The sequence below is a fragment of the Mchenga conophoros genome, linkage group LG14, assembly GCF_057382185.1.
Source record: "Mchenga conophoros isolate Kocher_MC1m ecotype Shallow Benthic linkage group LG14, M_conophoros_male_GT1.1, whole genome shotgun sequence".
Lineage (NCBI taxonomy): Eukaryota > Metazoa > Chordata > Actinopteri > Cichliformes > Cichlidae > Mchenga > Mchenga conophoros.
Window position 1 is genome coordinate 39248728 of NC_140539.1, and position 22434 is coordinate 39271161.

At 42.3% G+C, this 22434-nt stretch overlaps 1 protein-coding gene across 6 annotated transcripts in view; it reads left to right on the forward strand.

Annotated features, from left to right (window-relative positions):
- Positions 1–22434, forward strand: part of ltbp4 (latent transforming growth factor beta binding protein 4) — a 71325-nt gene that overhangs the window by 17263 nt on the left and 31628 nt on the right. For 5 of the 6 annotated variants that reach the window (XM_085244478.1, XM_085244482.1, XM_085244480.1 and 2 more), the window contains exons 4-5: positions 2350–2573; positions 10975–11181. In XM_085244478.1, coding sequence (XP_085100604.1) covers positions 2350–2573; positions 10975–11181 — 431 coding nt within the window. The remainder of the gene's footprint in view (positions 1–2349; positions 2574–10974; positions 11182–22434) is intronic. The other variant, XM_085244484.1, reaches the window with a different exon arrangement.

Below are 22434 nucleotides of genomic sequence, written 5' to 3' on the forward strand. Positions count from 1 at the left end.
TACTGACAGAAAATTACAACAGTTCTCATCAACAATTTACCTCAGTGTCACTGTCATCAATCAGCGAGGCTGACTCGTCGACAGTGTAAGGAATAATACGCAGAGACATGTCAAAATGTCATAAAAAATCAAGTAAATGTCTAAGCAGTGATCAGTGACCGTGGTCCACTCATTCAAGTGACTGCAATTCCAGGCAGAGTTCAGTGACTGATGTTTGTTACCTATCTTGACACAAAATACTAGTAAGCGTGCAAAATTTTGTTGGGCTTCAGATTTTCTCCAGTATAATTTGAGGGATCGTTGATAACATAATGATATAAATCATGTGGCATGAAGTCCGGGAAAGTGCCAGGGACTTCACACCAACACTTGTTTACTCATAGTTGCCATAGTTTATCTTATCTGCATAATATTTGGTATGTGTTTCACTAACTTGAGGTGTCAAGATTGTTACACACGCAAAATGGCTGACAAGCACTAAGTGGTCACGTGTCTGCAAAACCTCTCTAAAAACATGCTAACAGTGGCTGAAGTTTTAGAAAGATAGTAAATATGAATAAAATTATTTTAAAAGATGCTAACTACAATTAAAGTTATAAAAGATTAACTTAATAACTTACTATTAACTTACTATTAAATGAACTTATCTAATTAGCTATCTGCTAGCTATCAGTTATTACTGTTCAGCTTGTAGTGCCATTACTGTTCAGCTGTTAGTGTTCAGCTGTCAATGTTATTCCTGTTCAGCTGTTAGTGTTATTGCTGTTCAGCTGTTAGTGTTATTACTGTTCAGCTGTTAGTGTTATTGCTGTTCAGCTGTTAGTGTTATTACTGTTCAGCTGTTAGTGTTCAGCTGTCAATGTTATTCCTGTTCAGCAGCTAGTGTTATTGCTGTTCAGCTGTTAGTGTTATTGCTGTTCAGCTGTTAGTGTTATTGCTGTTCAGCTGTAAGTGTTATTCTTTTTCAGCTGTTAGTGTTATTCCTGTTCAGCTGTTAGTGTTATTCTTTTTCAGCTGTTAGTGTTCAGCTGTTAGTGTTATTCCTGTTCAGCTGTTAGTGTTATTCCTGTTCAGCTGTAAGTGTTATTCTTTTTCAGCTGTTAGTGTTATTCCTGTTCAGCTGTTAGTGTTATTCTTTTTCAGCTGTTAGTGTTCAGCTGTCAGTGTTATTCCTGTTCAGCTGTTAGTGTTATTACTGTTCAGCTGTTAGTGTTCAGCTGTCAGTGTTATTACTGTTCAGCTGTTAGTGTTCAGCAGCTAGTGTTATTGCTGTTCAGCTGTTAGTGTTATTCCTGTTCAGCTGTTAGTGTTATTCCTGTTCAGCTGTAAGTGTTATTCTTTTTCAGCTGTTAGTGTTATTCTTTTTCAGCTGTTAGTGTTCAGCTGTCAGTGTTATTCCTGTTCAGCTGTCAGTGTTATTCCTGTTCAGCTGTTAGTGTTATTCCTGTTCAGCTGTTAGTGTTATTCCTGTTCAGCTGTTAGTGTTATTCCTGTTCAGCTGTTAGTGTTATTACTGTTCAGCTGTCAGTGTTATTCTTTTTCAGCTGTTAGTGTTCAGCTGTCAGTGTTATTCCTGTTCAGCTGTCAGTGTTATTCCTGTTCAGCTGTTAGTGTTATTCCTGTTCAGCTGTTAGTGTTATTCCTGTTCAGCTGTTAGTGTTATTCCTGTTCAGCTGTTAGTGTTATTACTGTTCAGCTGTCAGTGTTATTCTTTTTCAGCTGTTAGTGTTATTCCTGTTCAGCTGTAAGTGTTATTCTTTTTCAGCTGTTAGTGTTATTCTTTTTCAGCTGTTAGTGTTCAGCTGTCAGTGTTATTCCTGTTCAGCTGTTAGTGTTATTCCTGTTCAGCTGTTAGTGTTATTACTGTTCAGCTGTCAGTGTTATTCTTTTTCAGCTGTTAGTGTTATTCCTGTTCAGCTGTAAGTGTTATTCTTTTTCAGCTGTTAGTGTTATTCTTTTTCAGCTGTTAGTGTTCAGCTGTCAGTGTTATTCCTGTTCAGCTGTTAGTGTTATTCCTGTTCAGCAGCTAGTGTTATTGCTGTTCAGCTGTTAGTGTTCAGCTGTCAATGTTATTCCTGTTCAGCAGCTAGTGTTATTGCTGTTCAGCTGTTAGTGTTATTCCTGTTCAGCTGTTAGTGTTCAGGTGTAAGTGTTATTCTTTTTCAGCTGTTAGTGTTATTCCTGTTCAGCTGTTAGTGTTATTTAGTCTGATGGTAAAATTGTAATCATATATTCTTACATTGTAAATGATAGTTTTTGTGTATATTTAAAGTAAATTTTTTGTTTATGTATTTTTTGTGTTTATTGACTACATATTATGTGTTCACTGTTATATAATGTATGTAACAGCCTGAGAGAGGTCCAGGCAGTGCTGCTGAGAAAGACTCTGTCACAGGGAGGAAGAGGTGACAAGATGGCCGCCCTGCTGATGAAGCACATTGAGAGGGAGACGAATAAAGTTCACAGTGCAACCTCCCCTTTTAATGCTTCCTCATCCTCCTCGCTGAAAACAAGTGTGAAGACGTTCCACACCCAGAAGGGGCAGTACAGCGTCCATTTCAACACCCTGACAGGTCAGTGATGTCAGTTATTTGAATGTTTTTTTTACACTTACATGTTTCATATTGTCAGACAGTTTTAATATTAGATAAAGCTAACCCAGGTAAATACAAAATGCAGTTTTTTAATGATGATTTTGTTTATGAAGGGAAAAAAATCTCCTTAAAGCCCTGTGTGAAAAAGTAACTGCAGCCATTGTTAAGTTGGAAATTTATTAACTTTACTCTTTGGAAAGGATAGTTTTTTTCCCCCTTTAATACATGAAGTTATTGTTAGAAAACTGTGGAAGCAAACCAATATTTCCATCTTGACCAAAATCCGCCTTTTCCGGACGCTGATCTTGCTGATTTTACTCTATGGATCTGAAACGTGGACTGTGCTCAAAGAAGACCTCAACAAACTTGAAGTTTTCCAGATACGCTGCCTTCGACAGATATTACGAGTATCACTTCGAGGCCGCCTTCGAAACAAGGACATCCGACGGAGATGCGACAACCAACCGCCAATTGAGGGGCAAATTCAAAAACGCTGATTGCGATGGTTTGGCCATGTGTGTTGAATGGATGGGAGGACACTACCACATCAACTCCTCTGACGTAAACAACCCACCCAGTAGAGAATCCACCGAACGGCACCGAAGAAAACATGGCTAAAACAGGTCAAAGATGACATCAGGGGCAGAATAAATCTTGATGAGGCCAGGACAATCGCCAACGATCGCCATGCATGGCAACGAGTTGTGAAGGAAATTCTACAACCATTGGCACCCACAGCAGTGTATGGGCTTAGGAGTCGATCCAGACCCAACGCCAGCTAGGGATCAAAGAGAAAGAGAACAGAGGCAAACAGGAGTTAACTGCAGCTAATGGCAGCTAACAGCAGCAAAAATAAACACTGAGGGCCATTATTGCAAAAATAAATTGATTGAATTATTAATGTATTTAATGTTTCAACAGAAAAGTTCAGGGTATACTCAACAACTAGCTTTAGTGACACTGTCATCAGACAGACGTGAGCGTCACCCGCTCAAATCGACTCATATCCAGAGTACGTAGACGTGGACACATACTAACAGCTGAGGTAAGCAGCGGACTGACAGCCTACACTCAGCACAGATGAATGAGAGCTTTTTGTCCTACAGCAGCCATTGTAGCTAGGATTATGCTACAGTGGGAGTGCAAGAAAACATAACTGCAATCTGCTGACATCTAGTGGTGAGATTTTACACACTGTAACTTTAAGTGAGAAATAAGCAAAAAAACGAAGAAATCAAGAACGGGCCAAAGTTTGATAAAATAGCACAAAAGACAAAATTGTGTCCAATACTGGACCTGATGCTGATGAGACAATAACCAAAGGTGGAGGTTGACTCTGTTTGTATTTTACTTAAATTTATTTCAATCTTTATGATGCACCCTTTGCACTCTAAGGTTGCCATATTGGCTTTTTCATATAATTTCATATAAAAAGGGTGCCAGATTAGCTCAGTGGGTGCTCAGCAACTATGTGCTGCATGTAGTGGCCTGGGTTTCAGTCCAACCCTTTGCTGCATGTCTTCCTCTCTCTCTTTCCCTGTTTTCCTGCCTCTCTCTATCCAATAAAGGCTAAAATGCCAAAAAAATTTAAAAAAGTTAAAATTCTGGTGTGGTGTTACAGATTTCACAGCGCTCTTAACGTGCCCGATCATGTTTGGGCACAGTAAGAGTAACCGTGTATTCGCCTCACATACCACTACGTGTGGATCATTATTTTCTCTAATAACCTGAGCGGAGTCGATATGTTGGTGCTGATGGATAAAAGGCGCGCGTCTATCAGCCATGCGCTGCAGGAATGCGCTGTTTGTTTCCACCCACCATGTGTTAATGGAGCTGGAAGCCATGTTTTCATTGTGCACTTCAGATAAGGACAGCGTTAATGCGGTGTCAGAGTCCGGGCCGGATCGCCGTGATTAGACCTGTAAACAGTTCCTGTCTTTGTTCTGCTTTGGGGAGAACCCGGTTCATGCAGGAACGGCTGAAAGCTGCAGATGGAGGCTTTCTCATAGCTCTGGTGGAAGCTGGTTCTGAGATGTTTCCAGTTTGGCTTGATCTGAGTCCTTTTATTAAGGATGACTGGAACACATGCATCCATAATTTTTGTGTGTTTGTCCATCGTTGTCAGATTATCAGTTAAAAAAAACGGTTGACAACATAAAAACAAACCCAGGTCCAAAAAAACTGAGTTTATGAGTTTTGTTATGTACCATTAACAAAAATATTAGCTGGCACCTGTTGGTGAGCTGCAAAATCCTCCTTTGCACACCTTTGTTGTTCACTTTTTAAAAGGAATAAAACCTGCAGCTCCCGCTGGCATCAAACGCCGGCCGTCAGCTCCCGTTTCCTTAAACTGTGACAGAGCAGATCATTATGAGCATTTGTGAAAGCTGACTCCTGCGGTGAGAGCGGAGCCTTAAGAAACTGGTGGTGCTGTAATAACAATAATAATATTGCTTGTTTTGTTTCTGCCTTACAGCAGCTCTCTGTCTGTCAGTCAGGACATGAGCTCATAGGAAAACACCCACAGGAACAACCAGCCTCTATTCCAGCCAGAGCCACAGCCTCACCTCTGCTGGGGCCCCCGTTACTGGTTCAGTGACACGGGGCCGGTTTGGAGTGCGCAGTGTCACCCTGTGAAGTCCAACAGTGGTTCAGTTTTATTTATACAGCACAGAACCTCAATAATATTCACCTCAAAGTGCTTTATACTGTGAGGCAAAGGCCCAACAATCAGACGGCCCCCTATGAGCAGCCGTGTATCGCTGATCTGACGAAAAGGCTCTGCCTCCCATTCTACAGGGTGCGCCATTTATATGGATACACCGTCATAACATGGGAATGGTTGGTGATTTTAAAGTCCTGTTTGTGGCACATTAGTATATGTGAGGGGGCAAACTCCTCAAGATGGGGGGTGACCATGGTGGCCATGTAGAAGTTGGCCATCTTGGATACAACTTTTGTTTTTTCAATAGGAAGAGGGCCATGTGACACATCAAACTTATTGGTAATGTCACAAGAACAACAATGGTGTGCTTGGTTTCAACGTAACTTTATTCTTTCATGAGTTATTTACAAGTTTCTGACCACTTATAAAATGTGTTCAATGTGCTGCCCATTGTGTTGGATTTTCAATGCAACCCTCTTCTCCCACTCTTCACACACTGATAGCAACACCGCAGGAGAAATGCCAGCACAGGCATCCAGTATCCGTAGTTTCAGGTGCTGCACATCTCGTATCTTCACACCATAGACAATTGCCTTCAGATGACCCCAAAGATAAAAGTCTAAGGGGGTCAGATCGGGAGACCTTGGGGGCCATTCAACTTCAACAATGACCAATCCACTTTCCAGGAAACTGTTCATCTAGGAATGCTCGGGCCTGGCACCCATAATGTGGTGGTGAACCATCTTGCTGGAAAAACTCAGGGAACGTGCCAGCTTCAGTGCATAAAGAGGGAAACACATCATCATGTAGCAATTTCAAATATCCAGTGGCCTTGAGGTTTCCATTGATGAAGAATGGACCCACTATCATTGTACCCCATATACCACACCAAACCATCACTTTTGTTGTTCCAACAGTCTTGGAGGAATCCATCCAATGTGGGTTCGTGTCAGACCAATAGCAGTGGTTTTGTTTGTTATCTTCACCATTCACATAAGTTTGCCTCATCACTGAACAAAATCTTCTGCGTGAACTGAGGGTCCTGTTCCAATTTTTGTTTTGTTCATTCTGCAAATTCTGCGCGCCGATCTGGGTCATCCTCGTTGAGATGCTGCAGTAGCTGGAGTTTGTAAGGGTGCCATTTGTGAGTAGCTGATATCCACCGAAGGGATGTTCGACTAATGCCACTCTCCAGTGACATGCGGCGAGTGCTACGCTGTGGACTCTTGCTGAATGAAGCTAGGACAGCCACTGATGTTTCTTCATTAGTGACAGTTTTCTTGCGTCCACATTTTGGCAAATCCAACACTGAACCAGTTTCACGAAACTTAGCAAGCAGTTTGCTGACTGTAGCATGGGAGACGGGTGGTCTCGTAGGGTGTCTTGTATTGAAATCTGCTGCAATGACCCGGTTACTGCGTTCACCAGATATCAACACAATTTCGATCCGCTCCTCACGTGTTAACCTCTTCGACATGTCAATGGCTGTGAACAAAGAGAAACTTGTAAATAACTCATGAAAGAATAAAGTTACGTTGAAACCAAGCACACCATTGTTTGTCTTGTGACATTACCAATAAGTTTGATGTGTCACATGACCCTCTTCCTATTGAGAAAAAAAAAAAAAAGTTGTATCCAAGATGGCCGACTTCTAAATGGTCACCATGGTCACCACCATAGCTGGACTGGCCATCGGGCATACCGTCACATTTTCAATCTTTATCCTGGTGGGCCGGTCAGAGGCGGAGCCAGACATTTGAAACACCCGGGGCTTAGCCCTAAAGGGTAGTATGCATGTGGGATTTTTTTATTTTTTATTTTTTTTTTGGGGGGGGGGTAGAAATGACTGAAAGATTAAGAGACTCTGTTTTGAGTTTTGTTCAAAAAAGAATGACTTCATGTAGGGAAAAATATATATCACACATGCAGGACACTTTAAACTAGTTTTTTAATTAAGCAGCGAGGCAGAACAAAGTCGGGGCTGCATCAAGACACGAGGACTAAACCCCAATTCAACCAGACCCAGAACTGATCCGGAATTAAAACAGGACTACAACAGTTCAAAATCAGGACTACTGAGGACTTAACCAAGACAGAACCAGAATCAGAACTAGATGAAAGTAGTACTAAAAATCATCATAGACCTGCACTACACTTTTTTTAATTCTATCAAAGTCCAATATTTAGATTGAGAAAAGTTTATATAATTATTTAGCCTTGTTGTGCAAACAAGCTGCAGAACTTAATAAATATAGAATTTGAAAAATAGCAAACCTAAAAAGAAACACTAGGTACGAGATACATGAGGACCTGTGATACGCTGATACTTTTGGTAAACAACCATTTGACTAACATGTGTGTCTCACCTGCTCTTGTTCATCTCTGTTCCTCTCTCTCCCTCTTTGTGCTGACAATCATCAAATATACAGTTGAAACCAGATATTTACAAACTCTTCAGATCAAAACACAAACACTTTTTTAATTGTAACATCAAATCAGACTAAATGTTTATTTTTTAGATTGATAAATATAAAAACATATTTGTTAACTTTAAGAGTAAAGAGAGAAACTGTCTGTATTTCTTAATTGTAAATGGCACCAAATTGTATTCAAACTGAGCCACACTTATGGAGCTCCACAGTTCTGTTCCTGGTGTTTTGGTTGACATCTCCTGATGTTCCCATGTCACAGAAACAGGCTCTGTGTTTTGCTTTATAAGCATCCACAGCTGTGCCACCAATTTACTCACATGGACTCTACGAACCAATCAGAAGCTTCTTCAGCTCAGAATGGAATCGTCTGGAGTTTCTTATTAATTTACAATAAACTTAGTGTACATGTGCTCCTAAATTTGATGAAAGTGATAAAAACAGAAGCTCTGTCTCTTTATTCTGACATTTAACTCATTCAAAAGATGTTTCAATATTTATCTAAAACAAAAGTTTACTCTAAATTGATGTTGTACAGTAAAAATGTTTTCTCCCTAAAGTGTAAATATCTGGTTATAAATGTGAATATCCTGCTGTGTACTGAAACCCCTCTTGTTTTGCATAGAAATATACTGAACAACATACAAAGCATAATATATAAAATAACATTTACCTGAGTTTTTTCTTTGAAAGAAGCCTCTAATGTCCATTCTTATATTTCAGTGCATTACTGAAACCGATTTAGTCGGGGAGGGTAAGAACTGAAAATATGAAATAAACACACGTAAGCTAAGACTCTCTAAAGAAACAGCATTAATAAAAATAGCATTTGTTCGGCTTTTCATTTCGCCATTTGTTGATTCACTTGAAGAGCGAGTAACGTAATATGGGTCAAGTGATCAGTTTCATATCAATCTTTCGTGATTCACGTCATATTTACATTATTTGTACAGTACGAATGCTTTGCTTTGGTACCTGCTCAAACTTAAGCTCTCCTTAGTATGGCTGGCTCCGTTTCTCCAACAGCGCACTCACAGGCAGCAGCTGCCCCGCCCCCTCGCTCAGTCGCTTAGTGCCTGAGCTCGGACCATACCAATATCAGGGGGGATTCACGCACAGTCGTAAATTCCCACAGTGTGCACTATGTGCTTCGAATATTGTGTGTACTTTTTGTTTTATACAGTTGTCAGCCAGACATCTAACTATGAAAAAATTACACTCCAAAAGACCCCGGGCTTCTGACAAAAAGACCCGGGCTTAAGCCCAGTAAGCCACCCCCACGCTCCGCCCCTAGGGCCGGTCTCTAGTCAAAATGCCCGGGCCGATTTTTTGTCCCAGTCCAGCCTTGTCTACCACCCATCTTGAGGAGTTTGCCCCTCACATATACTAATGTGCCACAAACAGGACTTTAATATCACCAACCATTCCCATGTTGTTACGGTGTATCCATATAAATGGCCCACCCTGTACTTTTAAATACTCTACGAACAACAAGTAAGTCTGCAGTGTGAGAGCGAAGTGCTCTGATGGAGTGATATGGTACTACAAGGTCATTAAGATAAGGTGAGCAATGTTCCAGTGTATCATGTAAATAAGTCACTGATTAAAAAAGAGAGCAATGAAGCTTCCTGTGAGCTCTGTGCACGTCACAGTGTTAGAAAATCAAACAATATATAATTATTACATGTAATTAAATACTAGGATTTTATTTATAACCGTCTGCTCATAGTTTCAGAGCAGATGGAGTTTGTCTCAGCTCTCATTGGCTGAGAGGCCTTTGGGTTTTACCCTGCAGAGCGAAGCTGCTCTAAAGCTGATCAGAGATCAGCAGGCATGAAATCGTGATCCACTGACCAATCAGATCTCCAGAAAATATCCCTCAGACCTTAGTGCTCAGAGAGAAAGAGAGAGGGAGGGTAGAAACATAGATCCTTAGGATCAACTTGATCCCTTATTCGTCCAAAGCAGTTTCTTTGTTGTGTGGAACAGCTCACCCTCATATGAAGTTTGCATGTTTGATTTGTTCTTTGGTTTCTCTCAGACAGTTTAACACAGCTGAAATAAAACGGACTGTTTCCACTGGTTTCCCAGTATAACCAACCAGTCGCACTGCTTAGTGTGCACTTCAATACTTACATTTATACAGCGCCAAATCACAACAACAGTTGTCTCAAGGCGTTTTTTATTGTAAGGCAAAGACCCTACAATAGTACAAAGACAACCGCCTTGATCGAGCGCTTTGGCGACAGTGGGAAGGAAAAACTCCTTTTAAACAGGAAGAAACCTCCAGCAATAGAAAAGAGGAAAGCAAAATAATTTGCTGACTCCAGCAAAAGTCAGCAAATAGTCATAAAGTAGGGGAGGATTGTGACACCAGGGCTGCAGTTTCAATGGAAGCTTCGATCCTCGTTTGACACATCTGGTTTCAAAACACCAAAATGGCGACGGCAAAAACGCTCGTCACGTGACATCCATCTTTTACACTGTGTATGGATGTGTTGGGCTTCCTTTGGAGGCTGATGGAGACAAAACACAGAGCAAAAACACACTGAATGCTGGGTCACGTTGGCATGGTATCAGCGTCAAAGGTCAGCGTTGGTCAGTGTTGCGTTCACAGGTGGAGGAAATGATCGGATTCTGTCGGTTTAAAGTTGCAAACTCTGCACCGTGGAGCCACTTTAAAACTTTTGGTGAATTTGACCCCCAGAAACCCAAAACCGGGGTTGCATCACCACCGTGACGTCCTCCAGTGTTCTGCAGTGGGTTATGAAACTGTGTGCAGAGATAGTGGGCCTCTGTTTGTACCGAAGAAATGGCCAATAAAGTAAGAAGAGGAGGAGTGAAGAGGGGAGAGAGATTGATACAGTAATGCTTGCTCTCTCAGTGTGGACTGATGGACCAGATCCCCGCTAAACATTTTGTTTGGATCGGAGCCCAGTCCTGCACACTGCTTTCAATTATCTCTCTCCCCTCTCTCTCTCCTGCTCGCTCGCTCGCTCTCTCACTCAGGAGTGTTTAGGGAAAAACCGAACTGGGAGAGGGGAGGGGGGAAACGTGTTTTCTTCTTCCTTCCTTCCCTCCTTTTTTCCTGCGACGCTCGTTCGCACTCCACCACAGAGCAAGAAAGAGAGAAAGCGGGGCAGAGCCAGAGCGCCGAGGTTTGGGAGTTTTTTGGCGATGCATCACACTCGCAAACTTTGACTCCAAACACTCGACATGCGGCGACTCTGCTGTTTCCTGTCACTGTCCTGCTCCTTCATCTTCTTCTTCACCTCCCTTCTGCCAGCCGATGGACAGACAGCAGGAGGAGGAGTGAGAGGAGGGGGAGGAGTAGAGACGATCCAGGTGATGTTCACGCCGACCATCTGCAAGGTGCGCTGTAGCCAAGACCGATGTGTCAACTACTGCGAGAGAGGCAACGTGACGACACTGTACAGCGGCGGCGAAGGAGGAGGAAGGAGAGACGGCTCTCACGGACCAGGCTTCAGAGTCTGTGAGTTGAAGCTTTAACTTTAAAGACCTGCATGTGAATAAATAACTCTGTCACAGAGAGGGACAGTGTCAGGTTCACTGCCATGTTTGCGTGCAGTAAATAATGCACACGTGCAGGTTTGTGCAGCTTGTCTTAAATCTGCTTCAAATTTAAATTCCTGCTGGAAGTTGGTGTAAAGCTTCCAGTATGAAGTGATGTGAAGCGATCAGCAGGATGTGAGCAAACTTTTATGTCCACGACATCCGTGTATTGTGTTGAAGAGATATCAGCTGAAGTCGAGTTAGGGCCAGCTGGTCTTGATGTAATCCCAGTTCAGACCACGAGATGGTGCTGTGCGACCACGCAACCTTTATTTATGAAAATAATTGAGACGCAGAATTTCCCGTTCATGTCCCTGAAAACGTCGTGAAAACGCATTTGAGTCATTAATATGTTCTTATTTAAAATGGGCAGCGTCCAAATGTCCTGCAGAATCCTCTGTAGCTAAAAAACAAGCACTCACCGAACAAACACGAACCAGCAGTTTTACTGCGGGTTGTTTTTGACCTGCTTCACGTGACATGTGAATCACCAAAGGCTACATTAGCTTTGAACCATAAACCTCACAACAGCCATGTTATTGGTCACATATTAGTATTAACAAAGGCCCTGACAGCACAAACACGTCCAAAGGTCCAGTTCAGGGACTCCAGTTAGCTGAGGTGCAGCCGAGCAGACCGCTAACAGCCTCAGCCACATGTCAGTCAAAGAGCCCCCAATAATACAAATTTTAAGCCTTAATACAGTTTAAACAGGTGAGCTATAAAAACATTTTTTTGTGTACAGTTGTGATGAAGGCAAAATTATCTACACACCTAACAGATTGTGCATCAGGCTGTAAACATGTTTAGTTTTGCTGTAAAGTTTTGAATGGGAGTCTACGGGAACTGACTCACTGCTGACACCAGCCTCTTGTGGATGTTAAAGGAACTGCAGCTTTTATTAATGGGTCTGCTTAATTCTTCTGTCCCAGCCGAGTCCTCCACTGCTGGCAGTATCATCCGTTTTTGTGTTTTGTTGCCCATAAATAGCGAGGAGTGTTTTATTATCTTAATGCTGCTGGGGTTTCTTCTTCTTCTTTGTTTGAGGAATCTGGACATTCTTTATAAATTACTGTAAGTGTTGTCAGATGATCTCTGCCTAGATTTACTTTGCTAAAGTCGGATATTGGACTCTTGGACTTGAATCTGAGGTAACATGAGAGGCTCAAACCTGAGATTTACACCAAAATTTATAGCGAATGAGCTCAAGAAAATTCCAGCCCGTCAGAGATAATAACTCCTGCGCTGAACATTTGATCTTCACGCTCTCAATGAGGCTTCACGTGTGAAGCTGCTCCAGCTGAGTCATGTGACCTGCAGCTCTTTGATGGTTGGCAGAGTTGGGAGGCTGAAGCCCAGCCAGTGAATAGTTGTATAGTCTGATCTGATCCCTGGTCAGTGAGTGTTAATCGTTCCTGCTGGCAGCGAGTCGGAGCTGTCAAACAGCTCAGGGCTCTCGCCGAAAGCACAGAGCGTCCAGCGCTGTTTAATTTAAACTTAATTAGTGGGTCGAAACACAAGCCAGCAGTTTATCTAATCACCAATCACTCGTTACATTATTTCCAACTGTAATTGTATCGCAATTACCATGATTCATATTTAATCTGCTTGGATCAGAAAAGCCCCACAAAAAAGGCTTCGAACTGGAAGTCAAACTCACACTGAGATAAGCTGAGTGCTTATCTTAATTCATCCCAAATTTCACAGCAGAACGATTTGAAAAGGGTCAAAACTAATCAAAAATTAAACATTTCAATATTCTTTTCCATAGTCAGACCGTTAAAACCTCTCAGGAGTGGAAGCTACATGTTACCAGATAATCTGCGAATTTAAATTGAGCACTTTTTAAAACCTTCCCCGGCAGGGGGCAGCATTTTACCAACAAGCTTAAGGCCTCATCTGAGCCGGTATTACACCAAGAGAAAATGCAGTATTTACAGTATTAATTTAACTGTTTGGCAGTTAGTTTTGAAGCTTTGATTGAGCTAATCCCATAAATTTATTGTTTTCAGTCTTAACAAATGGCTCATTGGCTCCCTCTTCAGGCTGCTGATGCAAAAGCATTATCAGCTTTCATTTTATCAGTGTAAACATTATTAGAAGTTCAGCACCAGCATTTATTGACTTCACTGTCTCCAGCAGTGCAAAGTTACCCCGATGTTTCCTGTTTTGTGTTTTTCGGTGAAACTGAGCATGGTGCTGGTGATGGCTGCTCTCCATTTGAATACCAAACGGTAATTAAGTTCATACTTGGATGTTTTCTAGTTTGAGATTAGCCTGTTTATGCAATGAGCTCTTTGGGCAGATGCCCTGCTATTAAGGCAAAGGTCGTGAACGCTGGACTGGTGTCTGTGTAAGAGAAGCGCAATCTGCTGATTATCAGATCCCAAGAGTCAGGTGCCCTTTGTATGAGATACTCAAGATTCCTGCAGAGCGCGACTGACTCAAAATTAGAAAATGACAATGCTTTGATTGTAGTCATCCATATTTTCTGAACTACTAGAAAAAGAGACCAGGAGTCTGCAGTAAATTGTATCAGTTCGCTCACGTAATAAGCTGTTGCTACATGGCTAACATCACCAGTTTTCATCTCACCAGTCTAGAAAAGGTGTTTAAAGTTCAGCATTATTGTTTATTCCTGTATTCTCTCCACGCTGTCTTGAGGGGTGGAAAGTGTTTGCTCTTGATTTTATTTATTTATTTATTTTTTTAACCAAGCATGGTTTCTTTCCAGGTGTTTCCCTGGCAACTTTCAGCACCATACCTAAATTTCTTAGAAAGAGCTGCTGCCTCAAACACTAAACTCAGGAAGTGGCAGTCTGTTTGCACTAAAGGTTAACAGTGATAGCTGTCTGTGACTATTTGTAGGTCAGTAAACCATAAGTTCAAGTTCAAGTTCAAGTTCAACTTTATTGTCACTTCAACCATATACAGTTTAAAAATACACAGTGAGGCGAAACAACGTTCCTCCAGGAACCAAGGTGCTACAAGACAAGTTAGTGCAAAAAAAATAATAATATATAATATATCTAGTAATAATATTGTGCAAAAGAGCATTTACAGGTTGGTGTGTGCGATGGTTTGGTGGTGTAGGTCAGTGTGTTTGCGCTTGTGTTGGTTAGTCAGTCCAGTCTCAATGTTTTGAGGTATTTGAGTTAAGCTGAGTGATAATGTTAGTGTGTGTGTGTGTGCGTGTTTATCAGTCAGTCCCTTTTTGCTGAGGAGACGGATGGCTTGTGGAAAAAAGCTGTTGCACAGTCTGGATGTGCGTGCCCGAATGCTTCGGTACCTTTTTCCAGATGGCAGGAGTGTAAAGAGTGTGTGAGAGGGGTGTGTCCGATCAGCCACAATGCTGGTGGCTTTGCGAATGCAGCGTGTGGTGTAGATGTCCTCAATAGAGGGTAGAGAGACCCCGATGATCTTCTCTGCTGTTCCCACTATCCGCTGTAGGGTCTTGCGGTCTGATATGGCACAGCTCCCAAACCAGACAGTGATGCAGCCGCTCAGGATGCTCTCAATAGTTCCTCTATAGAAGGTGGTCAGGATCGGTGGTGGAAGCCGGGCCTTTCTCAGTCTTCTCAGAAAGAAGAGACGCTGTTGGGCTTTCTTGTGCAGGGAGCTGGTGTTGAGGGACCAGCCGAGGTCCTTCTCCAGGTGTACGCCCAGGAATTTGGTGCTGTCAACGATCTCCACAGAGGAGCCGTTGATGCTCAGCGGTGAGTGGTCGCCTCGTGTCCTCCTAAAGTCAACAACCATCTCTTTTGTCTTGTCAACATTCAGAGACAGGTTGTTGTCCTTACACCAGTCCGTTAGTCTCTGCACTTCCTCTCTGTACGCTGACTCGTCGTTCTTGCTAATGAGACCCACCACGGTCGTGTCATCAGCGAATTTAATGATGTGATTTGAACTGTGTGTTGCTACACAGTCATGAGTCAGCAGTGTGAACAGCAGAGGACTGAGCACACAGCCTTGTGGGGCCCCAGTGCATAAATCCTCCTCTGCAGAGCAGGAGGTGGTGGGGGGTGTACACCTGCAGATGTGTAGTTGTTCCTACCTCTGTTTTATGCTTTAAAGGCCTTTAAAGGCCTTGGTTTAGAAAAGGGTTTTCCACAAGGGTTTTTTTATTTTACCCTCATTGATGGTTTGAAGAGTTTGCGCCATCGTATTTTCATGTTGATGAATACCGATGGCTGTTTGCTGGTTTTCTGGATATTTGTGCAACAAGTGCTACATCTGGAGAGAAGGAAAGGAATCAGAGGGGCAGAGGGAGAAGAGTGACCACTGACATATGGCTTTCATTGATCATAAAAATAGCCCCATCGCACGTCCCTGTGTTTCAGAGGACATCATAGTAACTTAGTTTGTTGGAGAGCCAACCTGATGGTGACTTTCAGCCAAGTTTTAATCAAGCAATATAACTCTTATGTCACGGGGGGGGGGGGGGGGGGGGGGCTTTGCTTTTTGTCGTCATAAGGATGTCAAGTCCTCAGTATGCGGACTACAGCTCTTTGTCCTCACAACATCAGTAACACACACACACACAGCCCCGTTCAGCTATCTTAGTGAGGGCCTTCATTGACATAATGGTTTCCCAGCCCCTTACCCTAACCCTAAACCTAACCATGACCTAATTGTAACCCTGACACTAAAACCACATTTTCAAACTTGTGAGGACCGGTGAGTGTGTCCTCACAAGTCACTGTTGGTTCTCACAAGTATAGTAGAATGCAGATTTCGGTGCTCACAAAGATAGCTAGACAGGAACATGCACACACACACACACACACACACACACACACACACACACACACACACACATGTGCCCAGGATATTTTGCTGGTGATGTGTGAATGTTTAAACAGGCAGTGAGGTAAGACTGGACAGCAACACACACAAACACAAGGGAGGAGGTGGTGACATCATAGGGTCAGAGGTTAATCCCCCTGTCCAAACAGCTGTTCCCCCCATCAGCCTCTCTCGCTTTACATACAGACTAACAATCAAAACAGAGAAGCACACGAATGTAAAGGAAATCATGGGAGATGTTATCTGTCAAAACATACAAACCAAAGCAATAGAAATTCTACTAAATAAACTAAATATTAACATTTCAGAGCAACTTCTCAGAGCTGCTAGCATGGATGTCATTCCATTTGGACAGGATTAACATTACAGAGCGAGGTGGGGGATAATGTATTCCTTGTGGGGTTCGGGTAATTTAAGTCTATTACAGGAACTGGACTGTAACTGGGTAACCAAAACAGAAAGCAACAAAAGCCTCCATAAAGAGGAGAAAATCTTCCTGAGACTCTTAACATTTTGAAGTTTTTCCTCCATATCCCAATAACCCGATGACGGCTGTCTGCACATCCACGGGTGGGGGCTGGCAGATTCCTCAGCTACTTTTAATCACACTTCTTCAAGTAAATCCACCAGGCTAGCAGGAGCTGACTAAATTAGCTGCTGAACTGTCAGGGAGAGTTTGTGCATGTGCGGTTTGCTGCGTCTCACAGTCGTATCTGTTGTTCAGTGATAAATTCGGATTGCGGGTCAGGAAAAAACAAGCTGAGTGTGAGCTGTGGGAGTTGCTGGAGGTGACGGTCACGGTCACTGCGGTGTGGCAGGAAACCACACATGCTATTGTTGTTTTCTTCCTTCTTTTTTCACATTTATATCATAAGTGCAACATTTTTAGAAAGCTCCTGGTTTTGAAGTCCTATCTGAGGGCAGATGTACCGAGTTTCCATAACTGAAAAACACGGAGATGTGCGCTTTGCATTAGACGTAAAGGTTCTGTGGGTAACCTCCTTAAAACCTGTAAAGACACCAGTGACCGTGAATTAGGGTTGCCAACTCCCTGAAAAATAAATAAGGGACACCTCGTGGCCAGGGCCGGGCAACCCAGTTGTCTTCACCCTTCCCAGCAAGGCTGGACTGGGACAAAAAATCGGCCCGGGCATTTTGACTAGAGACCGGCCCACCAGGATAAAGATTGAAATGTGACGTCATTCAGGGATAAAACCGCAAAGGATTCTGGGAACTTGTGGCAAGAGGTACTAGCGCACGCAGGCTTTCAATTGAACTCAGTTACACAGCGATAAAAAGAAACCCAAAAAATGGCAAGAAGCTGTTGTATTATTAACTGCAATAGCCGGTCGCATGACAGCCACGGGAAGCCGACGGGTAAAGAGATCGGTTGTTATCGGATTACGTCGTTGAAGTGAAAATTTTTAAGCCATGTTTCCGAAGTAAGAGCCGACGGATGGTCTGGATATACCAAATATAACGTCTCAGAACACTCCAGCTCACATGTTAGTCTGATCCAAGCATTCCCACAAAGGTCAGAGTTTTGTAGTAGTTAATGCGTCATTTTTCTTAACATAATTGGTGATATAGATTACAAGCAAGTCTGGCGCTGAACAGAAATTGTCGCGCTATGCTCCTTTGTTTATTGTGCATAAATAGTGAATTGTCCTGACACAATATTGCGTTTCGCTTCTGTTATAACCATGGTACACTGACAAAACCATATACTTTTATTCACAAGATAAAACAGTTGTTTTGTATCACTAATTGTCCATTGCGATTACAACATACAATATTATTGTCACTGCTACATTTCTGTAATGCTACTGTAACCGGTTTCTGCTTCATCCCGCTGCAACAGTTCAGCCCAAACAGACTCCTCGACTCTGCGTTGTGTAGTGTTTTTAAAAAGACAAGGAGTCTCTGATCGATCGTTGCCACTTTATTTCCTGAATGGAAACAACGGTGTATTATCAGTGCACAGGCTCGCCATACACCACTCCGCACAGCACACTCTCGTATGGCTACGGCAGACTGGCAGCGATTACTGCAGCAATATTACAATTTCTAATATAAAATAAAATAACAGCAACAACAAATGATGTACCTGAATGGAAAAAATGGTGTATTATCAGTGCACAGGCTTGCCACACACCACTCCGCACAGCACACTACGGCAGAACATCTCATTAGCATTCCGCTTTAGCATGCAGTTTCACACATTAATAAACAAATGAAAAGTACATAAAACTGGTGTTGGACATGTGTCCACTAAGCACTTATTACACTCGGTGCTCTTCAGCTAATCAAACATGTTTTATGTGTCTGTACTACTTAGCTATATTGTGTGCGGAACAATACAACTCACCTCTCGTATGGCTACGGCAGACTGGCAGCGATTACTGCAGCCAGCCACACCGAGAGGGGGGGCGCTGTTTCCCCATTACACTGATATTTGTGGCAAGTGGAATAATACCACATAAACACTGTTACACTACCAGAAATTATTTCCACTACTAATTAATTACCGTTGAGCTTAAAGGTCCTATTAATAAACTGTTAATGAATGTGTATTTATGAAGACGATTTGTGAGACCGGTAAACTTATGATATGTACAATAGTCTTTCGTTCTACACGGTGCGTTTCAAGGTCCTGTACCCATCCGTCGGTAAACTGTACCTGGGCTTGTTGCAGTGACCTGAAGTTACTAAACTTCATGAGTGTATGCACTCACTCCAAGAAGCGTATAATTATAAATCTGAGCGTGGTGAAAGTTGGGCAGCACGCTGACGTCTTTTGTCCACTCTTTCACTCCTTTGATTTTTTCCTCGTATCTTTTCTTTGTCTTTTCGTCGAGTCTGTATTTGTACGGACCGGCATTGTTCTCCTTTTGTTTTGTACATTCCTTTTTTGTGCGGCAAAGAAAAAAAAGAAGGTATTGGAACCGGAGAATGAACGTTTTGCAGTGCTGCAAATGTTTGCATTTGATGCGGTACTTGGATTGTTTTGCCACGAGTTCCCGGCATGCAATGCGCGAAAATCACGTGATTGCTAAACAAGGGGGAGGGTGCATCCAGCCTCCTCGGCTGTAATTGGTCCAGCCCAGAGTCGATCATGACCAATTGGCCAATCCAACACCTTTCATTATATATACCCTTCCTAAAAAAAAAAAAAAAAAAAAAAAAAATCCATTGGCCCATAAAAACAAAAAATCGCCAGCGGCCCACCGGGCAAATGCCCGGTATGCCCGATGGCCAGTCCAGCTATGCTTCCCAGTGTGGTAGCTCTTTTTTTTTGTGTGAAATTATTTTTTTAACCATTTGACTTGAAGTTGATTTAAGCAGATGCATATTCTTTGTGATATGAACACATGGGAAACTAATGATCATTTAGCCATTTATTTTTAGCTCAAAATGACAACATTAACACGATAAAACAGGTCTCTTTCTTAAACAGAAGCCTGTCATGCTTAACTTTTGAGAATATAAGTAAATCTTTCTTTAAAAGAACTCTGTCCTGCTTAACTTAAAATTATATAAATTAATAGAAAACAATAGAAAGAAAAATATTCTTGTAACAGTGCACATTTAGTGCATTTAGTACAATTGGCTTCAGTTGAGGTATTATTTCAGCTTTTCTAATGCTAATCAGCTGCTCCTGTTTGTAAACCCGCTTGTTCCCATGATTACGCATCATAACTCATCATCATTATTCATCTATGTATTACTTTTATGTATTAGTCATCTATTTGTTGTAATCATCTATCCTTACAGATGTTTATTACACAAAATAAGTTATATTATCACACTTCTGGCCACATAGCGCTGATATTCACTGCACATGCCCATATTAACTTTTTCCAGCCAGGTGTTTTCCTTTTCCCATTCCTCCCTGTGCTTTTGCAGCCTATTTTTCTTTCTCTGAGCGAACAAACATTGCTGCTCTAATGCTGGGCTTACACTGTGCGATTTTTGGCCCATTTTGAGACGATTTCTGAGTCGTGCGACGGATTTGGTGATCAGACCGATTTTGGCCTTCATCGTGCATCGTGTAGTATACGTGGGGTAACGAGAAGCGATTAACACCTCACGACCAGCTCCCGATCATCAATCGCTCGTGAGCCGCTCACACTGCTCGCGCGCAAACACGTAAACGTCGGTGAAAAAGATGGAGCAGCACAGCTGTGCAGCGTGTGATCTGGACACAAGCGATGGAGGCACAACTTGTAGAACTTTGGAAAGCTCATCCGAGCCTTTTCGATGTGGCCCCACAAAATTATCACGACCACAACAACCGTGAAAACAGTTGGATTTACACTGCTGCTCAATCACAGCTGCCTGATCAATGTTTTTCATTAGCAATTTAGCAAAGTTGATGGTGGTGGTGTGTCTGTGTGAGTGAAAGACAGAGAGAGCGAGCGACAGATTGTCTGTTATAACCTTAATTTTATGGAGGCACAGTGTGCGCACTCAGGTCGCATCAGAGCATCGGGCCGTATAGTGTGAGACGATGCATCGTGACCTACCAACTTCTAACCCCTGTGAGTCAATCGTGCAGTTTGAGCAGGAGCTGAATAACGTGAATGAAAAAAAATCGCACAGTGTCTGCCCAGCTTTAGGTGTACTGTCGTCCGAGACTTGCACCGCAGTGTCGGCGTTTGTTTCCCTGTTGGCCATGCTTGTTGTTGTGGTCATCTGTTGTCTTCCGGTATTTTCTCTGTAAGCGACCTTTCCTCGACCAATGAGATAATCTGAATTGTCATACTCGAATTGTCATAAGTGTGCTGTCAGCTCATTGGTCACAAAGCAGGAGAGGGGCTGGGAATTATGTTTTCAAACAAAGCGTTAATTCCATTAACATTTATAGACTACTTTTGATTCTCACTATATTACGGGACAAAGTGCGTCCCTTATTAGCTCAATACGGGACGTGTACTTTTGTTTCGAAATACGGGACGATTCCGTATTTTAAGGGACGGTTGGCAACCCTACCGTGAATGTTACACTCACACAGGGGTGCTAAATAGTGTATGTAGGCAACGGCACAACCACAGTTACTGCAACCACGTGTGGTGAACTTGTGATCTTGTTGCCTTTCAAATTGGTGCTTTGACTAGGTCTGCATCAGCGTTGCTGCTTTACCAGGTGTAACAATAAAGTTTAACATCCAGGCATCCATGAAAACAGAATTCATGAAGTTTAACAGAGTTAGAAGTTAGCAGGAAGTTAGCTCGCTAGCTTCCACCTAAACATGATATAGCATGTTCTGACTGAGAGATTTCTGAAAGAATTCAAACGTACATCTCTGCTATCACTTCCAACATAAAGAAGAGAGAAAACTAAACAGCAGTGATGTTTGTAGGGTTACTGAAGTTGGGCTAGCTGCTATATAATGATGTGCTACGTGATCGCTAGCTACACAGCTATGTTAGCATAGCATAAACTCACTGAAGCTGGAGGATGAACGCTAACTTTTTTCCACTCGATAAAAGTTAACTTGAGGGTTCCCGATGGTCAGGAACAAATGTAATCGCATGGCAGGATGCTGTAAACGGACCAAACTTCAGTCAGGAGAACAACTGAGATAATCCATCCACAATACGAGGTTAGTCATTCATATACTGCTGCATGGGCTGGGCTGTAGCTACATCGTAAGGTTTAAAAACTGAGCTTTAAAATGAACAGAGAGGCCGACAGTGATCACTGACTGTTTTTAGGGGCTTGTTCAGATTCAATAGAACAAGATACAAAGCATTAAAACATGTGAAAAACACAACAGCCATAATAAACGCAGAGTAGTTTGGACCCGGAAGCAGGATTCATACATCATCACTGAAAGACCGGATAATGACACGCTGATCGACACGCTGATAAAAAGGGACTAAGATGGAGTCAGTCTGTCTGTCTCAGTCAGTCCAGGTTGGTCAATTCAACTACTTCCAAATGGTTGCTGAGTGAATTCTTATATTTGTACATATATTTATCCTTAAAATTCCCACATTCCTGCTCTTATATTTTTTTGTTTCTTATGTTTCTTGTGTTTTGCACACCTCTGTTGTTTGTAAAGCTTGCACTGTGATGTGACAGTAAAAGTGATTTGATTTGAAAATATTCCATGCAATGACTGGGCACACACCAACTTTCACTAGTCTTCAGGAGGTGACTGTCTCATGTTTATCTTAGTGTGACTGAGTCATTAGTGAGCTGCAGTGCTGTGTGTGAGCTAAACTAAATCAGTGTTAGTCTTTGCTCTTTTGTGGCTTTGGGTTGGAGTGTGTTTGATGATGTTTTGTGACGTTCAGATTTTCAGATTAAACCTGACCAGACTTTCAGATCATTCGTTAAAGATATAAAATGTGAGCCCGAA